We start from the raw sequence: 19,843 nt of genomic DNA, 5'->3' as shown, positions 1-19,843 counted from the left end.
TCCAGGGATGGTCAGCAGCGTGGGCTTTGTAGTCAGGGTCCTGGAATAAACCTCGTCCCCTCTGTTTATTATTTGTGTGGTCTTGGATATGCTGCTTAATTCTTATGTGCCTCAATGGAATCATCTGCAAAATCGAGATAATACCGGTATCTCATAGGCTTTTTGTAGGGATTAATTGAGAAACTACATATAAAGCATTTTTCATAATAACATTATTTAAGAGCTCAACAATAGCCATCATCATCATCGTCATCATCCTATAGATGTCTTCAATTCCCATCACTCTTTTCTAATAACTTGCTTTGTATCTTGCCCAAGCTCCGTCTCCAGTTGGCTTGATTATTGGGCACACATAACAATTTCTGAATGTTACTGGGTTTGTCTGAAAGGAGGATGTGAAAAAATGCTCCAGTATTCCATTTATTGTGTAGCAGGTTTGGGAAGTGCATATATTCTATAGATTCCTCCTCTTCTCCTTAGCCTAAGCTGATACAAGTTTGCCCACCCCCCTCTTACTCCTCAGCTAAATGAGATCTCAGAAATTCAAGGATGACAGTGAAATGCACCAGGAGCACCAGGGCCTGTTTTCAGGTGGCAGAGAAGCAGCAGGGTGTGTGTATCTATTCGCCGTGGGAATCTCAGGATTCACTTGTGATTTGTCCCAGCCATAGGAAAGGGTTACAGAGCAAGTCCTCATGAACTCAGTGCAGACTGTATTGGTAGAGGATTGCTGTCAACTCTATTATTGCGGAAATTTCAGCTCTTTCCAGTAGACGGACCAGCTGTCAAAGCTGCATTGAAAGCTGCATCCCACGTCTCCCCGAGGGTTCATTGTTCCCTGTATTTCTCTTCATAAGCTCTGTGTGGCTAGTGACCCACATATGAGTCTCTGAAAAATTCAAGAGCTTCAGAAGTCAATCCTGCACTGAAGGATGCCCTACATTTCCCAGAATTCTTTCGCGGGGTTTACATCTGGATTTATTTCATGAGAATGAAAACATTAAACTTTGTAGCATCACTCATGACATTCATTACTAAATTATTATCCAGACATTAGTAATGCATTTAAATTTTATTAAAAAGATGGTTATTGTAGGTGAGGAGATGTGAGTTGTCTTTATTTATGGAGCCATCTGTCTCAGAATGAGAAGAGAGTACACAATTTTATTTCTCCTTCCGGAAAGGAATTTAAAAATATTTATAATATTTATTTTTAAGTGCTGTCCATATGGTTTCCAGGAGAAGAAATACAGGCCCTAATGGAACAGCCAGTACTTCCAGCAATGTCTTTTCAGTTTCCATTTTTTTATGTTCTTGTGCCTTTGGATGCTTTATTTCACATGAGAGACAGAATAGCAAGCTACAGATATTTGAAAGGAATAAGTATGAAGGAACAATGAGCTTGGCTCCCTACAAAGAAGCTATGGGTGGTGCATGGAAACTCAGACGAGAAACAAAACAGAATTCAGAAGGCACCTGGCTATTGTTTGCACAGTCTTTGAGATTTGACAGCCACTCTAGTCCTCACAATGTTAAAACCCCTCAAATTCCAAGCATATGTGTACAGGTAGAAAGCGTTCTGGACCCTGTTATTGATTCAAGCATCTATGAATCTGAACTCAGCCTGATCTGTTTATTGGTTTTTAGTGCTTCTGAAATGGAAGGTGTTTTTATTTTATTTTTAAAATATATTTTTATTGATTTCAGAGAGGGAGAAAAGGAAGAGAGCCATAGGAACATCAATGATGAGAGAGAATCATTGACCGGCTGCCTCCTGCATGCCCCGCCCCCTACTGGTTTCTTGAGCCTGCACCTGACATGTGCCCTAAAAGGGAATTAAACCATGACCTCCTAGTAACTAGTTCCTAAGAAAATGCTCAACCACTGAGCCACCGCAGCTGGGCATGGCAGATGTTTTTAAATTGCTTTAGTTCATGTTGGTCAGTCCCTTTTGCCAGGTATTCCTCACCTCTGCACAGTGAAAACACACACTGTTTTCCCTTTCTTAAGTAGGGCCCATGACAAAACCTATTAAAAGGAAATCTACATTTTAAAGCTGTAAAGTCTGTGAGGGAATGGAGAAGCTCTATTTGCAGGCATAGAATTTCCTTTTTCTAGAATAAGAGCTGTAAGGGATTAGTGTCTTCATAAAGAAGCTAATTGGCCATGCAGTGTGAGCCACTTTGTAGCTCAGTCCTTCTGTGTTGTCGAGAATGGGTGTTCTATTTCCAACGCAGCGCGGGGAGTTGTGTAGGTTGGAATAGGCTTTGCTCCGTGGAATCGCAACAAAGCCACTCCCTTGTGTGTGGGGGTTCTCACTTCATGCACCCGTTTCTGCGCCCCATGGCTCTGAGTTGGTGGGGGAGAGCAATAGACTGTAGATGTCAACTGTGTTTTGCTTTCCAACACCCTACATTCATTTGGCCATATGATTTGAATGCTATACTCTTGACTGTCATTTTTTCATAATGGAATTTTAACCAGCATGTAATTGTGGATGTCAAGTGAAGGGTCAGAAAAGTCACCTATCTTCTTTCTCCATTTGATCTTTTAGGGATATTTAGTAAGTTTTTAGTGGAAACAGTGACCCAGATTTCCACAGAATTGCCATGCCCTTCTGTTTGGGATGAGGGGTTCAGTGTGGGTGGGAAATGTTCAGTAATGCCTTGCAGACAGAGGACTTCCCCCTATCCCTGCCCAGAGGAGGATCTATTTTAGGTTGTACTGTACTCTTCACAGATATAAGTTCCTTTTAAAATTTTGTTTCTGAATCCTGAAGTGACTTCCTTCTATTTTTCTCTCTCTCCAAAGGTACTAAATACACTCTGTTAAATAAAGAACAAAGCAAGAGACAACTCACATCTCCTCTCCTACAATAACCATCTTTTTAATAAAATTTAAATGCATTCTGGGTTCAGTTTTCCTTACAGTAATTTTGTGCTAATTTTTTCCATGGATATGGTGACCAATGGCAAAACAGTGTTCTGTAACAAAACATGAACCCATACATTTCTATGTAGAAAGTAATGTCACATTGCTGTTATAACCTATGTATGTTTTCCTGTTTCTTACCCTAATCCTATTGATTTAAAAATGTATAAATATATTTGGTATACCTTATCAGAACACTTTATCTCAGGGTTCAAAATTATGTTAAAGGATTATCTGAAGTTACCATGATCTTTTGTGGGACATTTGAGCAAAATAGTTACCCAAGGAATACTGAAATAATTCTTGGCCATGTACCTAGAGACTGAAGCAAATTTTGCCTCTGAAAGGCTGGGCCTCTCTCCTAATCCCAGTGCCTTATTTGACCAGGGTAGCAGAACCTGTCATTACACAGTACCTCTCACACTTGAAGGTACACACAGATTCCCCTGGAGATCTTGTTAACATTTGGGGTTTGACTCAGTGGGACTGTGGGAAGGGCAGGGGACAGGGTCTGAAATCCCAGGTGATGCCAGTGCTTGCTGGTCTGCAGCCAGCAAGGGGTTAGAGAATATTCCAGATAAAATTCTTATCCCCAAAGATGACTACATTCTGAAAAACCTGTGTAGGCCACAAGTAACAGTAGAAATGGTACTTCTACCTTTGCTGTGAGTGTTCTTTGAACTTACAGTTAAATTTATCATGATGACTTGGACAAAATAAAGAACCCAGAGGCCAGTAAATATATGTGGCTATCTATGTGAGCCAATGGATAAAACTGTACCTTTTATATACAAATCAACTGCATAGTTGTAGCAGAAGAGGAAGCAACTGCATACAGTTATTTTAGCAATATATATTAAGCATTTAGGCCGCTGGGAAAATTATCTAAATATTTCATAATAGAATTAGCAAAGTTATTATCAGGCCTCTTGGTGGTCATCACTGAGGCCCAGTAGGGGTGGTAACAAAACTACAGTCAGAGAATTGGCCACATAAAGGAATGCGGAGTCCTCAGAGGTTGTCCATTCAGCGGTGTCCCTTAGCCATGGATTCAGGACTGCAACTGAAATTAGGTCAGACCCCAAAGAAACTGGTCAGTAGAAAAATGAGCACTTTTAAATTAAAGCACAATAATAGGCTGAATTCTGGTGAATGGGTACAGCTGGTGAAAGCCTTTTCATGGGCTGGGAAAGATCTAGGCTCAGAAGGTTTTCTTAGGGCTGATTTTTGAAAACAGCCAATGTTTAGTTAAAGGGGCATCCTTGTAATAAGTTAAGCAATCCATTTTTGAGTACATATTAACAGAACACCCATTCCATACTATCCTTTGGGCTTTGAAGACATTAAAGAAATGAAAGATATGGTTTCTGTTTACAGTCTGGTCGTAGGAATATAATGAACACACGAGAAACAGCAAAACATAGGCCTCCTACCACGCCAGCAAAATTAACCAAACACATGAAAACAAATTTCACAGTTGCTTGTGAAAGCATAGAAGACAGCCAGTATTTAAGTGACAAATGATGAGGTACAATCTAAAAATGACATAACTCCTTATCAAGTTGACCTATTTAAAATTACTTAACATCTGAAAAATGCTGCCTAGAGTTTACTAGTATTGCAGTGCATTCAAAAGTTCAGTAAAAGATCTTAAGAGTTATTTACTTCAACCGTCTCATCATGCAGATGAGAAAACTGAGACCCAGAGAGTTTAAGTGACTTATTCTGACTTGTGTGAGCAGCAGGATTGTTGCTACTACTACAGTTCTGAAGGTGATTTTGGGCAAGATCTTGGATCTGGTAAAATACAGCTGTAGTAAAAGTACACTCATGCAGCCGAAACCGGCATGGCTCAGTGGATAGAGCATCCGCCTGTGGACTCAAGGGTCCCGTTTGATTCCGGTCATGGGCATGTACCTTTGTTGTGGGCACATCCCCAGTGGGGGGTGTGCAGGAGGCAGCTGATGGATGTTTCTCTCTCATCAATGTTTCTAGCTCTCTATCCCTCTTCCTTCCTCTCTGTAAAAATCAATAAAATATATTTAAAAAATTTTAAAAACTACACTCATGCATATATCCCTTTACATACATATAGCTAACACTTCCTTTATCTTTGTTCCATGTAGCCATGAAGCCACCTCTACACACACACACACACACACACACACACACACACACACACACACCATGAGAAAAGGAAAGAAAAGGACTAAAGAGAGGACAGCATGCTTTTAGATCTTACAGGTTTAGACTAGAGATCAAACATGTGTTATGATTTCATTCCCATTAGGAATCCCCACTCCCACCCTCACCCCAAATACCTTGTTGAGCTACCTAATAGCTGAGATTCCTTTTACAAGGGATGAAGCTTGTTTATTCCATATTGCTTGAAGTTCAAATAATTCTGGGAGAAGTAGTACTCTCATTTTAGTGTTCAAAAACTTGTAAATGACTGATGGTGGTTTAAAAAATGTATTTTTATTGATTTCAGAAAGAAAAAGGAGAGGGAGAGAAAGATAGAAACATCAATGATGAGAGAAAATCATTGATCAGCTGCCTCCTGCACGGCCCCCACTTGGGATTGAGTCTGCAACCCAGGCATGCGCCTTGACCAGGAATTGGACTGTTCATAGTTGAAGCTCAACCACAGAGCAACACTGCTGACGTGGTGTGTGTGTGTGTGTGTGTGTGTGTGTGTGTGTGTGTGTTTTCATTATTGGGAGCAGATTTTGAGAGAAGATATTGAGTAAGAGAAAGCCATTGGGTAATGGGTGAAGGGAAAAACAAATTGAAGTGTCAAGAGTTTTGCTTATTTTGGTTTTGCATTGGACCTGTGATGGATATTCCTTTTGTGAATGTCAAAAGACCATGACTTAGCTCACTATCTGATGCATGATGAATATTTGCTGTGGTAATTTTTTTTTACCACAATTGGAATCTTTGCAACTAATCCTTTTTCTGGTTTCTTCCTTCATGAAAAGTGTGGAGTGTAAAAGGTAGAGAGAAGAGCACATTCTGAACTCAGGAAAATGCCTATCACCAGCAAATGGTTGATTTAAAGGGACAATTTTCAATCCAAATGAATTCACTCGAGATGAATGCCAACCTTAACTGAATTAAGTTGTGTTCTTTCCAGGCCACTGCTGTGAGTATGGTACACCATCATCTGGATTTTATAGCGCCCCAAGCTAAAATTGTAGGTCAAACTGTGACTTTTGGAGCCTCCGACACTGTTTGAATTTCTAACAGTTTTTACTGAGATTTGAGTCTGCTAGTTTGTGTAGAGACCCCTTTAATGATGAGTGAACCAAAATAATTGATTCGGAGGAACACCTCGGTGTCTGGGTGCTTCTCTAACTTTGTTTGAAATTCTAGCCTCTATTGAATTTGCTGGAAAAAAAGAGATCAGGGATTTATTTGGGTCTTTGTGATGATTTTTGGTCTTCTCATCTGTTTTCAAGTACCAAGAGACATCCCTGCTTATGTAAATTTTGTCACTTCAGTTTCTAAATGGAACAAGGAAGTGTGAAAAAATGCACTCACAGAGAAACTAGATCCTTGATTCCTGTTAATATTGGAATGTCTGCTGTTCTCAGGCTGCACTGATGGGACAGCTGCCTACTGTGATTGGCTGTGGGCAGAGGTACCAAAGGTGTTTTCTTTTGAGCCCATGACTTGAGAAAACCATTTTAGCCTATGAGTTACTTTCTATGATTTCGTAGAAGACCTTTACCTGATCCTTTACACAGACATTTGAAGGAAAAGGGGCTCTTGGGGGATCTAAAATAAGGAGAGAAAACCAGTCCTTGCCCTTTAAAGGAGACAATCACCTTGTTGAGATTAAAGTATCTCTTAAACAATCATTACAACCCTGGGTTTGCAAAATATTGGAGTGGAATAAACCCACAGTCACTGAGGTGAATTCTTAATACAGAATTGGTCTGTGTGCCTGGGGTTTAATGAACAAGGGTTCTGAACAAAGGTAATTTGAATAATATAGTCAATCTGTGGCGTGGTGTTGGTGTTTCCCATGTTGAGGACACAAGCAATGATTGTGTGAAGGACAGTGGAAACTGATGGGGTGTGGAATGTCCAGGGGTCTCTGTGCCTGAAACAGCCACAGTCCGTGGCTTTTGTGCTTGGCTATATAAAACGGTATATAGCCAATATAACTTTACAAACCGTATTTTCAATCTGTTTAAGCATTAATTATTGACAGTTAAATTTCTTTAATACCAAGCACTAATTTAGTGTGATTATGTTAACATATTTCTCCTTAAAGAAAACATGCACAAATATGATTATTGCAGGTTATTTTACTACACTATTATCCTAATTTAAAACACCAACACTGTCACTTTAATTAATTTCAATGTCATTTAAATATTTCTTTGTATTCATTTCTAGGCTACAGATCTGCTTATTTAGATTCCTTCCAGAAGTTTCAGTAATATTACATCTTCAGAATGCCCAGGGTTATAGGGTCTGAGGTGTGGACTGTTGGGGTCTTGGCTGCTTTTTCCAGAGTGATTCAGATCCGAGTCACTGGGTAGCGGTGAAGTTGAGTTTTCTTTCTAAGTGTTAAATTTCCCATAGTTATTAAAATTTAACTTATTTTCAAAGAAACACTTTCCACATTGGTTTCATGTAAGTTTTCTTTGCAGTCTGGTATCTCTCCACGAGAGACACATATTCTTTGTAAAACATTGGTTAGATGACATCATATGTCCCTTAGCCTACTATTGTGTAGATTTGACCTGGTCTGTCATCATTGGGACATCCTGTGCTGCTGATCTTTCTACACTTGTACTGCTTAGACTCTTTCTCCACAGTCTCTGGTCATTCATTCTTATTCTCAGTACAGTTCCTACTTTTTATCCTCGGCTTACTCACAGTTCCGTGAGTTAAAAACCAACCTTATCTTATTGTATTTAGCCTTCCTTTGCAATTGCCATTTGCCCTTTATATTAACTTTTCTCTCTTGAAGTCCTAACAGGCTCTTGTTTTTTCAGTAACTCTGGTTTCATTTAACTGTGACTTTATTTTCCTTTTGATTCTTAAATACATCAGCACAGCTCAGCCAGTAAGAACCCCCTGATAGGCAGACTCCTTTGTCCTTCTAGCGTTATCCCTTGTATTTTGGAAAGGATCCCAGTTTTCTGGTAACAGCTGGATATTCTGCCCTGTGAACTGGAATCAGGTCACCTTCCCAGGAGTCCTCCTTTTTCATAGTGGAGAATTGGAACATAGACCCAAATCTGGGCACTAGGAGTATAAGTGAAAGTTAGTAGTGGATCAAAAGGCTGTACTATTTGGTGGTTGGAAAAAAATTTGCTTTTTTGAGGTTATGGGTTCCCATTAAGTTTTTCCAACTGGACATACCATGCTTCTGCCCTCAGGTTCCCTTAGAGTTTAATCTGTCATCAAGACTTTCTGCGCCACTGACCATAACCATTTTGTTGTGGGAAGAAAGTCAGAGTCTATTTGGGGAGGGGAGTGGTTTGTTTAGATTGCTGACAGGTTGATAGAAGGATTCAAAGGAAGATTGAGCACAAGGGAGTAGTGCCAATGCGTAATCTGGTTTCTAGAACCTTCGTTCATTGCCAGGACTCCAGTCTGCTCACTCTTCTCCTCATGTACCCAGCACAGGTCAGTGATTTCATTCTATGAGCTGGCAGAAACAGCAGCTTTCTGGGCGAATGAGTATGATTCTTTTTACCTTGCCTGTGTCCTTCTCTAGGCTAAACCCTGCTCTTTCCTCTTTGGGGTCTTCAGGGTGAGGCAAAACTAGGAGATATTTTTGTGGGATTTATGCTTCCTGGTGCTTCTTTTAAGGATAGAGTTGGAGTCCAAACATGGTCATCACCCCAGAAGCTCCTGAGGTCAGACACAAGGCCACTTCCTCCTGTTTCTCAGAAGGGCCCGGATTCTGCTGGTGGTTTACAGAGACTGCCGGGTCATGTTTAAGTTGTTTGTCTCAGAGATTGGAAACTTGAAACTTTTCCAGAATAGTCACTTTGCCCTGCATGGAAAACTCAAGTATAGATTACTTCCCTGGAGGAAGATGCATACCCAAAGCCGGTGCTGATACTGGTATTATTCACACACACACCCTGGGCGAAGTGGAGACCAGCATCAACTATGTACACACTTGTTACGTGCAGGACTTGCATCAACTATGTACACACTTGTTACGTGCAGGACTTGCTCATGGGCTCTGTCAGGCTGATGTACAATAGTTACACCAGGCAGAGCACTCTCTGTTTGTAGGCCTTTACCGACACCGGCCACAGAATCATCACGTGTTTTCGCCTGGATCCGATACAGTGGATCAAATTCAGAAAATGGTATCTGCAGCGTGTTCCTAAGAACATTCTACTCAAATGGCAACGTGCTTCAAGCAGTTTCGGTAAAGTGAGCGTATTCGCTTCCCATTGCTGTGTGACACATTACCACAGACTTACCGGGGCGTGCTCTCAGTTTCCGTAGGTTAGAAGTGCAGGCATGGCATCAGCTGGTTTCTCTGCCCTAGGTCTTATTGGGCTGAAATCAAGGTTTTGGGTGTGGTTGTGGATCACACCTGGGCTCAGGGTTTTCTTACATGCTCCCTAGTTGTTGGCAGAACTTGTGTTCTTGTGGTTGTATGACCACAGTCCCCCTTTTTCTGCTGCTTGTCAGCCACTGACAACGCTCAGCGCTTGGAGGCTGCCCCGCAGATGGTGCCATGCAGTGTCTGCTCTCTCACAAGCTAGCCAGATCACATCTCTCCTTTCTGTGACTAGCTGGATGAAACCCGCTGCTTTTGGAGGGTTTTCCTGATTAGATCAGGCCCACCCAGGATAATCTATTTGCTCTGTCACATAACATAATCCTGGTGACATTTATCACTTATCCCCTGCTAATATTTTGTGCTGTGGCTGTGTTGGTGTACATGTGCTACAACTTTATATTTCATAGTAAAATTTCCCCCATGTACCTACAAAAAATTTCCCCATACATTTCCCTATAAATATAGAAAGAAAGAGAGTATTTTATCTAGTAAAGCCTCTTTTACTAAAATATAATATTTCAAAGACCTAAAAAAATAAATAGAATGTAGAGTTGAATAGAATATACTGTATTTTTCTTGGAAAAATTAAGAGATTTTTTTTGTGGGATTTATGCTTCCTGGTCTTTCTTTTAAGGATAGAGTTGGAGTCCAAACATGCTCATCATTTCCCCATTAATTGTGTATCAATTTAATCCCCATTTGTATCTTTTTATATTATCATTCTATACACATCTATCATCTCATTTGTTTTATATAAACATCTATAAATCTTCCTTTAAATTAAGCAAGAAACAATATTTTCTGGCTGAAATGCAGAGATTTGCTTCATTCTTAAAGTGTAACAGGAAATTGAAAGGTCCATGAATTGGTTCCTGTGCTTGGTTTTCTATCCTTTAATTTTTGCTTCATTCAGACATGTTTTGTAGTTTCTGTCTATAGATCTTGCACGTATTTTGTCAAATTTATCACAAAATATTTTATGTTGTTTAAAGCTGTTATAAATTGATTTTTAAATTTAAATTTCTGGTTGTTGCTACTATGTAGAAATACAAATGATTTGTGCATGTTGATTTTGTATCTTGCAACCTTGACAAACTTACTTATTAATTCTAGAGGCCTCTTTTTTGGTAGATTTCTTTGAATTTTCTACATTGATGATAGTGGTTTTCTGTGAATAAAGTTGGTTTTTATTCCTTTCCAATGTGAATGCTTTTTATTTCCTCTTCTTGCCTTGTGGCATTGTCTAGAACTTACACGATGCTGAATCAAAGTGATGAGAGTGAAATCCTTGATTTGTTCCTATAAAAAATATTATGATGTCCTTCTCATTTGACTTAATTAGAATCAAACTTATGCATAATAGTTGAGACATACTCTTAGGTCAGAGTTGATGCTGAATAGCACAGAATTTGGTGTGTGTATGTGTGTTTTTTCTGTTTATTTCATTGTGTTCTATATTTATGTCTTTATTTTACTGCACGTACATCTGTATCTATCGATATCTACTCGTACACTTGGATACATTAATTCCCATATGAAATCATCCTGTATATATTACTCAGACACTAAAGTTTTACTTTAACAAATATAGGTTTATCTGAATTATCTTCTGTTTTCCTGTCTTGTAAAATAGGGATGTGCAAACTTCACAAGAAGAAAAAAACTTTAAAAGCAAATTCAGAGTTATCTTTTCTCTAGAGAGAGTTAATAAAGCTACCCAACTTCATAGACAAGCTAGAGGCCATAAAGTTATTGAGTAAGAACAACAAAATCTCTGGAGTATAGGGAGAATGAAGGAGTTAGAACATAAAGCAGGAAACAAGGAGCAAAAGTCAGAGAGGCTAAAATAAGATGAGAGTGGGGGAGGCTGTGCAGAAAGAGAGGTTGGAGAAATTGGGAAGGGAATAGGGGTCTGGTGGAGTAATTTGAGCCAAATCTTTTAATGTGTTAGACAATGGTTTTCTTTTATAGTATTATTCCTTTTCACCCATTAGTTTTGGTATTTAAAAATGTTAATTTTTAAATTTTCAACATCTCTAACCATATTAAGGTTATAATATACCTTATTCTAGTTTGGAGATGAAGTCAAGATAGGGACAGATTTCAAACACACATATTCAAGCATAAAACTTTTGAAACACATATGATCTTTTTCTGTATCCTGTGTTAACTGCTTCCATGATGACCTACAAGTTAATATAACCATCTGATTTGACTCAGCTGTTGTTTTCCTTTAATTAAGGCAAGTCTGTTTTTAAAAAACATATTTTTATTGATTTTAGAGAGAAAGGGAGAAGGATAGAAACATCAATGATGAGAGAGAATCATTGACTGGCTGCCTCCTGCACACCCCCTACTGGGAATGAGCCCACAACCCTGTGATCAGAATTGAACCTTAAATCTCCTGGTTCATAGGTTGATGCTCAACCACTGAGCCACACTGGCTGGGCTATCCAACTCTTAATGATTCATGAATAATCCCACTTGTAGTCAGAGTAAAACTGGGGACAGAGATCAAGAACACCTTGGTGCACTTGTAGTCTAGACCTTATGTTTCCTGTTTTTGGGGTCAGATTCTACTGTCAGCCTTGAGTCTAAGCAGAGTGATTATGAGGAATTTTTCACATTGTGATTTAAGCCGGTGTAGTGTTTTTTTGTTATTTTGTTTCTCTTTAAGATTCTTATAGACACTTTAAATTTGTTCTACATCAATCAGTCATCCATATAGATAAAACTCTATTGTATGACGGCAATACCTGATATATATATATATTTTTTTACCAAATTATGTTTTTCTGCAAAAAGCTATGCTGCTGTGTTAAAATTAGTTGATTATCTTTCTTCTAGACTGAAAAGAAAATTTTAAAAATATATTTTTCTTCTTTATTGAATTTATTGGAGTGACATTAGTTAATCAAATTATATCATTTTCAGGTATATAGTTCTACAGTACATTATCTGTATATTATATTGTGTGTTCACCATCCCAAGTCAATTCAAGCATGTTTTTGATATTAAAGTCCCAGAAGAGAGTTATGGGTTTAATTTATTTTTTCTTTTTTTTCCCTAGATATGTGTCACAAAGATGTCTACACGGAACTGCCAGGGAATGGACTCAGTGATCAAACCCTTGGACACAATTCCTGAGGATAAGAAAGTCAGGGTTCAGAGGACACAGAGCACTTTTGACCCATTTGAGAAACCAACTAATCAAGTAAAGCGGGTGCACTCGGAGAACAATGCTTGCATTAACTTTAAGACCTCCTCCACCGGCAAAGAGTCTCCTAAAGTTAGGCGGCACTCCAGCCCCAGCTCGGTAAGTGCAGTCTTATCAGGCATACTTACACTAAGAATTATTTACTATTTAAATGAAATTTAAATTTAACTAGTCCCGTTTTTTATCTGCAATACTAATTATAACCTAATGCTGTGCTATTTCTTTTGTTCTCAAATAGTTCCTGCCTTGGTCATTGGCAGCTCTGTGTCCTTTTGAGATGTCTTCATCCCTGTATTTTTTGAGTACTTCCTTGCTTTCAGGTTCTATGGGATAGTCTTGGCTTATATTGGACTTTCCAAGCCCCAGACCTCTGTGGGGCTGTGTGTGGTGTCCCTTAGCCCAATCTGCACCCTCTCCAATCTGGGACCCCTACCGGATCAGGCCTAAATGGGCAGTTGGACATCCCTCTCACAATCCAGGACTGCTGGCTCCCAACTGCTCGCCAGTCTGCCTTCTTGATTGCCCCTAACCACTTCTGCCTGCCAGCCTGATCACCCCCAAATGTCCTCCCCTACAGGCCTGTTTGCTTCCAACTTCCCTCTTCTGCTTGCCTGGTCACCCCTAACTTCTGTTCCTTGCAGGTTTGATCGCCCCCAACTGCCCTCCCTTGCAGGCCTGGTCCCTCCCAACTGTCCTCCCCTGCTAGACATCTTGTGGTGGCCATCTTGTGTTCACATGGGGACAGCCATCTTTGACCACATGGGGGCAGCTATCTTGTGTGTTGGAGTGATGGTTAATTTGCATATTACTCTTTTATTAGATAGGATGTAATAGAGTGGTGATTCTTGTGGTTTTCCTCATCAACATTCTTAAGGGGTTATGTATAAAGGTTACAATCTATTTCAATTAATTCAGCATGAAACTATGGACATTCTTAAAGTCGTGTCACAGTATCATTACAATGAACACAGGTATACTCATGCGTTATACAAATATAAATTCAGTTCAAAAACCCAACCCTGCTTTTAGGAATAGGGTTTCAGTAGATGACAGACTTAATCATAATTTAATATCTATTCTTTTTGGGAGGGAGTTAGATCTCCATGTAGATTCCACCATTGTAGTGGTGGTAAAGAAAATCTGTTTTTGATTCTGGTCAACTTGGTTTGAATTCTTGCTTTGCCATTAGCTGGAGGATATTAGATGAGCTACCTTTTTTTCTCCAGTCTTCAAATTCTTCATGTTCAAATGGGGATACCAACCTTAATTAAGCTCTTGCAGGGATTAATAGGTAATTATTTAAAGGGATGAGATGAAGGCTGGCACTTAGTAAACATTTGATATTAGCTAGTTTTTCTTGATTACACAAACCATGAACTAGAGACAGCAAGGTCAGGGTTCAAACACCATTCAGCTGGAATATTATCTTCACTTCTTTATTATCCATGCCAATGTTCCCCTTCACTGGTCCAGACAATTGACAGTCCTCTGTGCCTTTATTCTGTTAAAAAAAAGTATTAACATTATCTCATTAAATTCCATGTCTCTTTGCAGTGTTAGCATCCTTTAGAAATTCCCGATTAGACCTCTTATTTCCAGTTCTCTAAAGTGCTATCTCAAGCCTGCACTCTAAGCAGGGAAGTGATAAGCAGGGAATAATTGCCCCATAAGGCTGTTTCCCATCCATGCATGCACCTGACATCAGAGAGTCAAATCTGATGGTTGGGGCATCTTTATTTAAATGTGATAATTTAATGAAGTTGCAAGAGAAGAAAAGGAAAACCAAAGGCTTGAACTTAATTATTAAATAAAAGAGGACCTCTCATTCAGAATTCTTAATTTTGCTCTTTTGATGGGAAGGGCTTTATTATTAGCCTCTTTAAAGACTTAGCATTTGGATTCTTTATTTATTGACATAGCCATTACAGATCAGAACATTTTTGCATAGTTAAAATAGGAGACTGACTTTGTAAGACTCTTACTCTTAGAGCTCAGACTATCTCATAGACATGGCCTATTCTATAGGCCATTCTTTTGTAAACTAGGACAACTTTCAAACAGTATTATATGTAGCAATTCGTGCTGTGGAGCTAGCATGATTGATCTGTAGGTTACAGTGTATTTCTATAATATCTACATGTCGGTTTCACAGGGCAAATAACATTGATTGTATGACCATCAGAGTTGGGGAAATATTAATGTTCTGCCATCACAGTGTTCATAGAATATATTTTTAACCATGGCAGATAATGCATCCAAATCCACTTAATTAGATAAATAGACTACTTTTTGTGCCATTAGCATTTTCTCTTACTCGATTTTTGTTTTTTTTGTAGATGAATGGGGTATGTTTTAAAAAAAAAAACATTCCCCTTGTTTTTCTAAAGGCCTCAATTCAATTTTTTTTTCAAGTCATCAGTGTAGTATTATCTGTGTCTCAAAATGATTACACCAACTCTATGGTATAAGGCAGTTTATGAAGAGTAATATTTAGAAAATTATTTGTGTCTTCCTGGCAGATAAAATATTCTCTTACACATTTTGTGTGATCATGTCTTGCACTTGCTCTAAATATGCATTAGCAGTTTATTTCCTAATATGAACAAAGAGGAGATTTTCTGCTGCTGCTTTTTTACTTTGACTTAGATCAGATTTATTCTTAAAGGAGCACAAAAGCAAATATACAGGCTTTTCAGTCTAATTTTAAATAATTTAGAGTGGAACTGGGAACACAATATTTTCCTCATTGAAGGTCATTTTATGCTGAAGCTTAATGTAGGTTTAAAAATTTCTGTTTAAAACTTGGGCCCAGGAGGGTGATGGTAAAGTGTGACACTCGCAAGCTGTTTCCTGGTAATGAAAAATGCATGAGAACATAACCCACACAAGACTACTAGTCAGGTAATTTTGGATGTAATTTTCCATTAACTTTTACTTGATTCAACTCAATATATGGTTTATACTTTACAAGTTTCTTGGAGAAAAGAATAGGTGGTCCATCATCTTTATTAATCCCTTCCTACTATGTATGTTGTTCCTTTTCCAGCTGTGGTTTAATGTCTAACTCATATTACTTTCAAGCTTTCTTCTCTTCCCATGCACATGTATACATGTATTTACATTTTAATCTATGTATTGATTTGGCCGCATCCCGTGGGTCTTAAAATGTCATGTCCTCATCGCCACATATTTATGCGTTTTCCATTTTGATTTTCTTTTTAACCTTCATGGCTAAACTATTTAATTTCCCTTTTATTCTTTATTTCTAATTTATTGCATTTGTGTTCACAAAAAGTAACTAAATGTTTTTGTGATTTGAATTTTGAGATTTTCTTTGTGGCTAATCTGTGCTCATCTTTTGTGGGTGTTAAATGTGTTCTTGAAAAAAATATTAAAATGTGTATTAGATTGAAATGCTAATTCTAATATGCAAACCCACATATCCCTTACTTATTAGTTGTCTGCTTGCTTTGTTGATGTTTGAGCGATGTATGTCTCCCATTATATCGTGGGTTTGTTAATTTCTCATTTTATTGCTATTAGCAGTTGTTTCATACATTCCAAATTTTTTTGTTAATCCTCACTAGAGGATTTTCCCCCCATTGCTTTTCAGAGAAGGTGGAAAGGATGGAGGGAGAGGGAGAGGGAGAGAAAAAGGGGGAGGAGGGAAGGAAAAGGGGGGAGAGGGAAGGAAAAAGAGGGAGGAGAGATGTGAAAGACACACACATTGATTGGTTGCTCTAGAATGCCCTGACCATGGTGTAGGGAGTGAACTAGCAACCCAGGTATGTGCCCTTGATCGAAAATCAAAGCTGTGACCCTTCCGTTCATTGGTCAGCACTCTAATGAGAAGCTCTGGCCAGAACTGTTTCATTCATTTCAAAGCTACATTATTTGGCTCAAAGTAGTTTATGATGATTAAATTTCTTGGTGGATTTTAGTGTTGATTTTAATGAGATACAGTAATTTAATCCATTTGTTTTGCATAGGCTGTCTTCCATCAGTATTGCTATAGTACAAGATTTTGCAAAAATATTTATTTTTGCTATGTTTGGACTTGACTTCTTATTTTATGATTTTTCACTTAACATTCTTTCCTACTGAGGTACCCACCTCCTCTAGCTTCTTACTTTTACCCCCTTCTCTCTGTTTCCTTGCAATTGTTTCTTTTATTCCCTTTCCCCAAAATTTGTTTGGAATTTGTATATCTTATTTATATTGCTCTTGGGATTAACTTTTAAGAGTTTAGAAACATCTAAAAGTTAAACAGTTACAGTTAATCAATATCAGCAGTTAATCCAGTGAATCTCAACATGCTTTATTTATCCTATTCTACTGTTTCTTGCCTTCCTGCAATTCCCCCATCACTCCGGCTTCATCTTATATTGAGATAGCATGGCATTTTATATCAATATTTTTTATTAAAATTTTTTAATGTTGACATTATTGCAGTTGTTCCCTAGAATAGATGTCCCCCTGTTCACCCCTTTCTCTCACTTCACCCCTTTCCTTGGCTTTCACCAAACTATTGTCTGTGTCCATGAGGTATGCATATATGTTCTTTAGCTCTTCCCTTCACCTTTTTTATTCAATTATCCCCTTCCCTTCTCCTCCCCATGGGCATCGGTCATTCTATTTTATCTAGACTTTTTTTTTTTTGAAGGGGTAAGATTGCAGCTTTTTCATCCCATTTGAGGAACTATCTTGAGTATAGTATTTGTGATTCAGAATCATTTCTCTTTTTATTTTGAAAATATTGCTGAATTGTCTTTTCTTCAGCCAGTGTTGTCTATAAAAATATTATGCTTGTTGGGTAATTTTTCTGTTTAGATGCAACCTGTCCCCAAAGTTATCTGGGAAAATTCTATTCAGACATTGAATTTAGTAAGTTTTCACCTATGTCCATTCTTTTATTCATTGCCTATTAAATGTTTTATTTCATTAATTAAATATTCAATCTCTAGTCTCTCTGAGATGCTGTCATTTTTATTCAAAGTTATTTTTAGCTTTGCAATATCAACTCTTTTACCAGGGTTTTAGTTGAACTGCTCATTAAATTTTATGCGTCTGTTATTGATATCCCTGAAATGATTTGTGATATTTGGCTGTATACTCATTGTTGTGTGTGAGAATTTCTGTCAGCATATTCTGTTTTCTGTAAATTGTCGCTTGCAATTGTATGAGAGAGGCAGGCATTATGGCTGGGGATATGGGCATGTCATGTTTTCTCTAAGTATTGGCTACTTCCATCCCCTCTAGCCTGGGTACCACAATCTCAGCTGAATCCTCTGTGCACATGCCCCTGCAATTTGCTTGGGAGGACACTTCGTGCTCAGCTGTGTTGATTAGTTTCATATTTACCTAGAGACTCTTTGCTGCTTTTATTTGTAATGGTCTTACATGTTGGATCTTTAAGTTCCCACAATATTTTCTCCAAAGTCTTGATCCTGATTACTTCTGTCTTTCAGAATTCCTCAAATTTTTGCTTAGATATTGCTATTTTTTTGTTTTATTTTCTATTCCTGTTTCTGTTTTATTATTTTTGAAACATATCTTTTCAATCACTCATGTCATTTTAGATGGCAAGGATGTAAGAGGCATGTGCTCAGCGTGCCACAGAATCCTTATAAATGGTAGGAGTCACATTCATCGTCAGGGTGCTGTGTTGTTTCATAAGTATTCCGAGAGCATATGCTTAAGAATAGTGTTCTGTAAACTTTTTGCAAGAACTTATTTCTCTAAGCTTCTACAGTTGGTTCCTTACAAAGTACCACAATCATTAACAACTTTTTACCTATTATATATGTACTTATAGCTATGACCAGAGAATCCCTTTAATTCTCATAAAATTATCATTTTCTAATATATTCTGGTTTTGCCCTTTTTTTTATAGTGCCGTTAAAATAACAGGCAGTTTGCTTCCTTGGAGGACAGTACTCTCTGGTGAGGTTGGGTAGGAGTTGTGCACAGAAGTGATGAGAGCTCAGGATGGGGTAAACCATTTATTATCTTATGGAAGAGCTATTTTGTTGCAGCTAAACCTAAAGGATTGGTTTCTGTAGCTACAAGAGAATTCCTTTTGTATTAATTAGTGAACCTGAAGGGTGCGTTTGATTTCCTGTCTGCATTGTCCCCAATGGGTATTGCAGGAATACCTTTATATGCCTGAATCTTGTACAGTCATGATTTACCACGGGGTTCAGCTCGTTACTCTTTTGGCTTTGTTGGCCTTAAGATCTTGGTTGTAACTACAACTCTGTTGTAGCTTGAAAGTCGTAGCACAAAATATAAATGAGTGGGTGACTGTGTTCCAGTAAACTTTATGGACACTAAAATTTGATTTTTAATATTCACATGCTATAACATTTTCTTTTTCTTTTTCTTTTGACCCTCCCCTGTTAAAAAATGTAAAAACCTTTCTAAGCTTATGAGATATATGAAAATATGTGGTGGGTGCGATTTGCCAGCCCCTAACTTAGAAGATTATATAATGACATAGAAAATAGTCATAATAGTGGGAAAAAAGCAGGTTACAAGATAGTGTAATCCCATTTATGTAAAAAAAAAATAATCTTCGGTATGCAGATAGCATTGAAAGAAGAGATATCAAAATCTTTCCCTAGCTGGTTTGGCTCAGCAGATAGATAGAGCGTTGAACTGTGAACTGAAGGGTAGTGGGTTAGATTCTGGTTAAGGGCAGTTAAAAAAAAAATTTAATGCTGATTTTCTCTGGGTAGTTAGATTATGGGTTAATCTAAACTTCTGTCCTGTTCATTTGTATATTTGGAGTTTTAGACCCTGAATATCTACGTTTTTATTTATTTTTTTTTATTTTAAATAAGCATTGTTTTAAAAATAAGCATTAGAAAAACATTATTTAAAAAGTGACAGAGGATCTGTATATTTTTAGCAGAACTGGGTTATTTATTGTTAATTAGTTTGATACAATCTGCTTTGTTTCCCCTCTGCTCCATTTTCAGCCTACAAGTCCCAAATTTGGAAAAGCTGACTCATACGAAAAACTGGAAAAACTAGGGGAAGGGTCTTATGCTACAGTATACAAAGGGAAAAGCAAGTAAGTACATCTGTTTCTGAATATTTCACATGTCAACTCTACCTGCTCTCTTAATACTGAGTCACAGTGT

The 19,843-nt window shown here is 38.0% G+C and overlaps 1 protein-coding gene across 3 annotated transcripts in view; it reads left to right on the top strand.

Moving 5' to 3' along the window:
• The window catches only part of CDK14 (cyclin dependent kinase 14), a 485,190-nt gene that overhangs the window by 105,866 nt on the left and 359,481 nt on the right, over nucleotides 1-19,843 (top strand). For all 3 annotated transcript variants that reach the window (XM_036429493.2, XM_036429494.2, XM_045578458.1), the window contains 2 exons: nucleotides 12,552-12,797; nucleotides 19,679-19,773. In XM_036429493.2, coding sequence (XP_036285386.1) covers nucleotides 12,552-12,797; nucleotides 19,679-19,773 — 341 coding nt within the window. The remainder of the gene's footprint in view (nucleotides 1-12,551; nucleotides 12,798-19,678; nucleotides 19,774-19,843) is intronic.

Source organism: Pipistrellus kuhlii, unplaced genomic scaffold (genome assembly GCF_014108245.1).
Source record: "Pipistrellus kuhlii isolate mPipKuh1 unplaced genomic scaffold, mPipKuh1.p scaffold_m20_p_10, whole genome shotgun sequence".
NCBI classification, from domain to species: domain Eukaryota; kingdom Metazoa; phylum Chordata; class Mammalia; order Chiroptera; family Vespertilionidae; genus Pipistrellus; species Pipistrellus kuhlii.
Note: the sequence above shows the minus strand (reverse complement) of the source record. Positions and strands in the feature narration are given on the sequence as shown.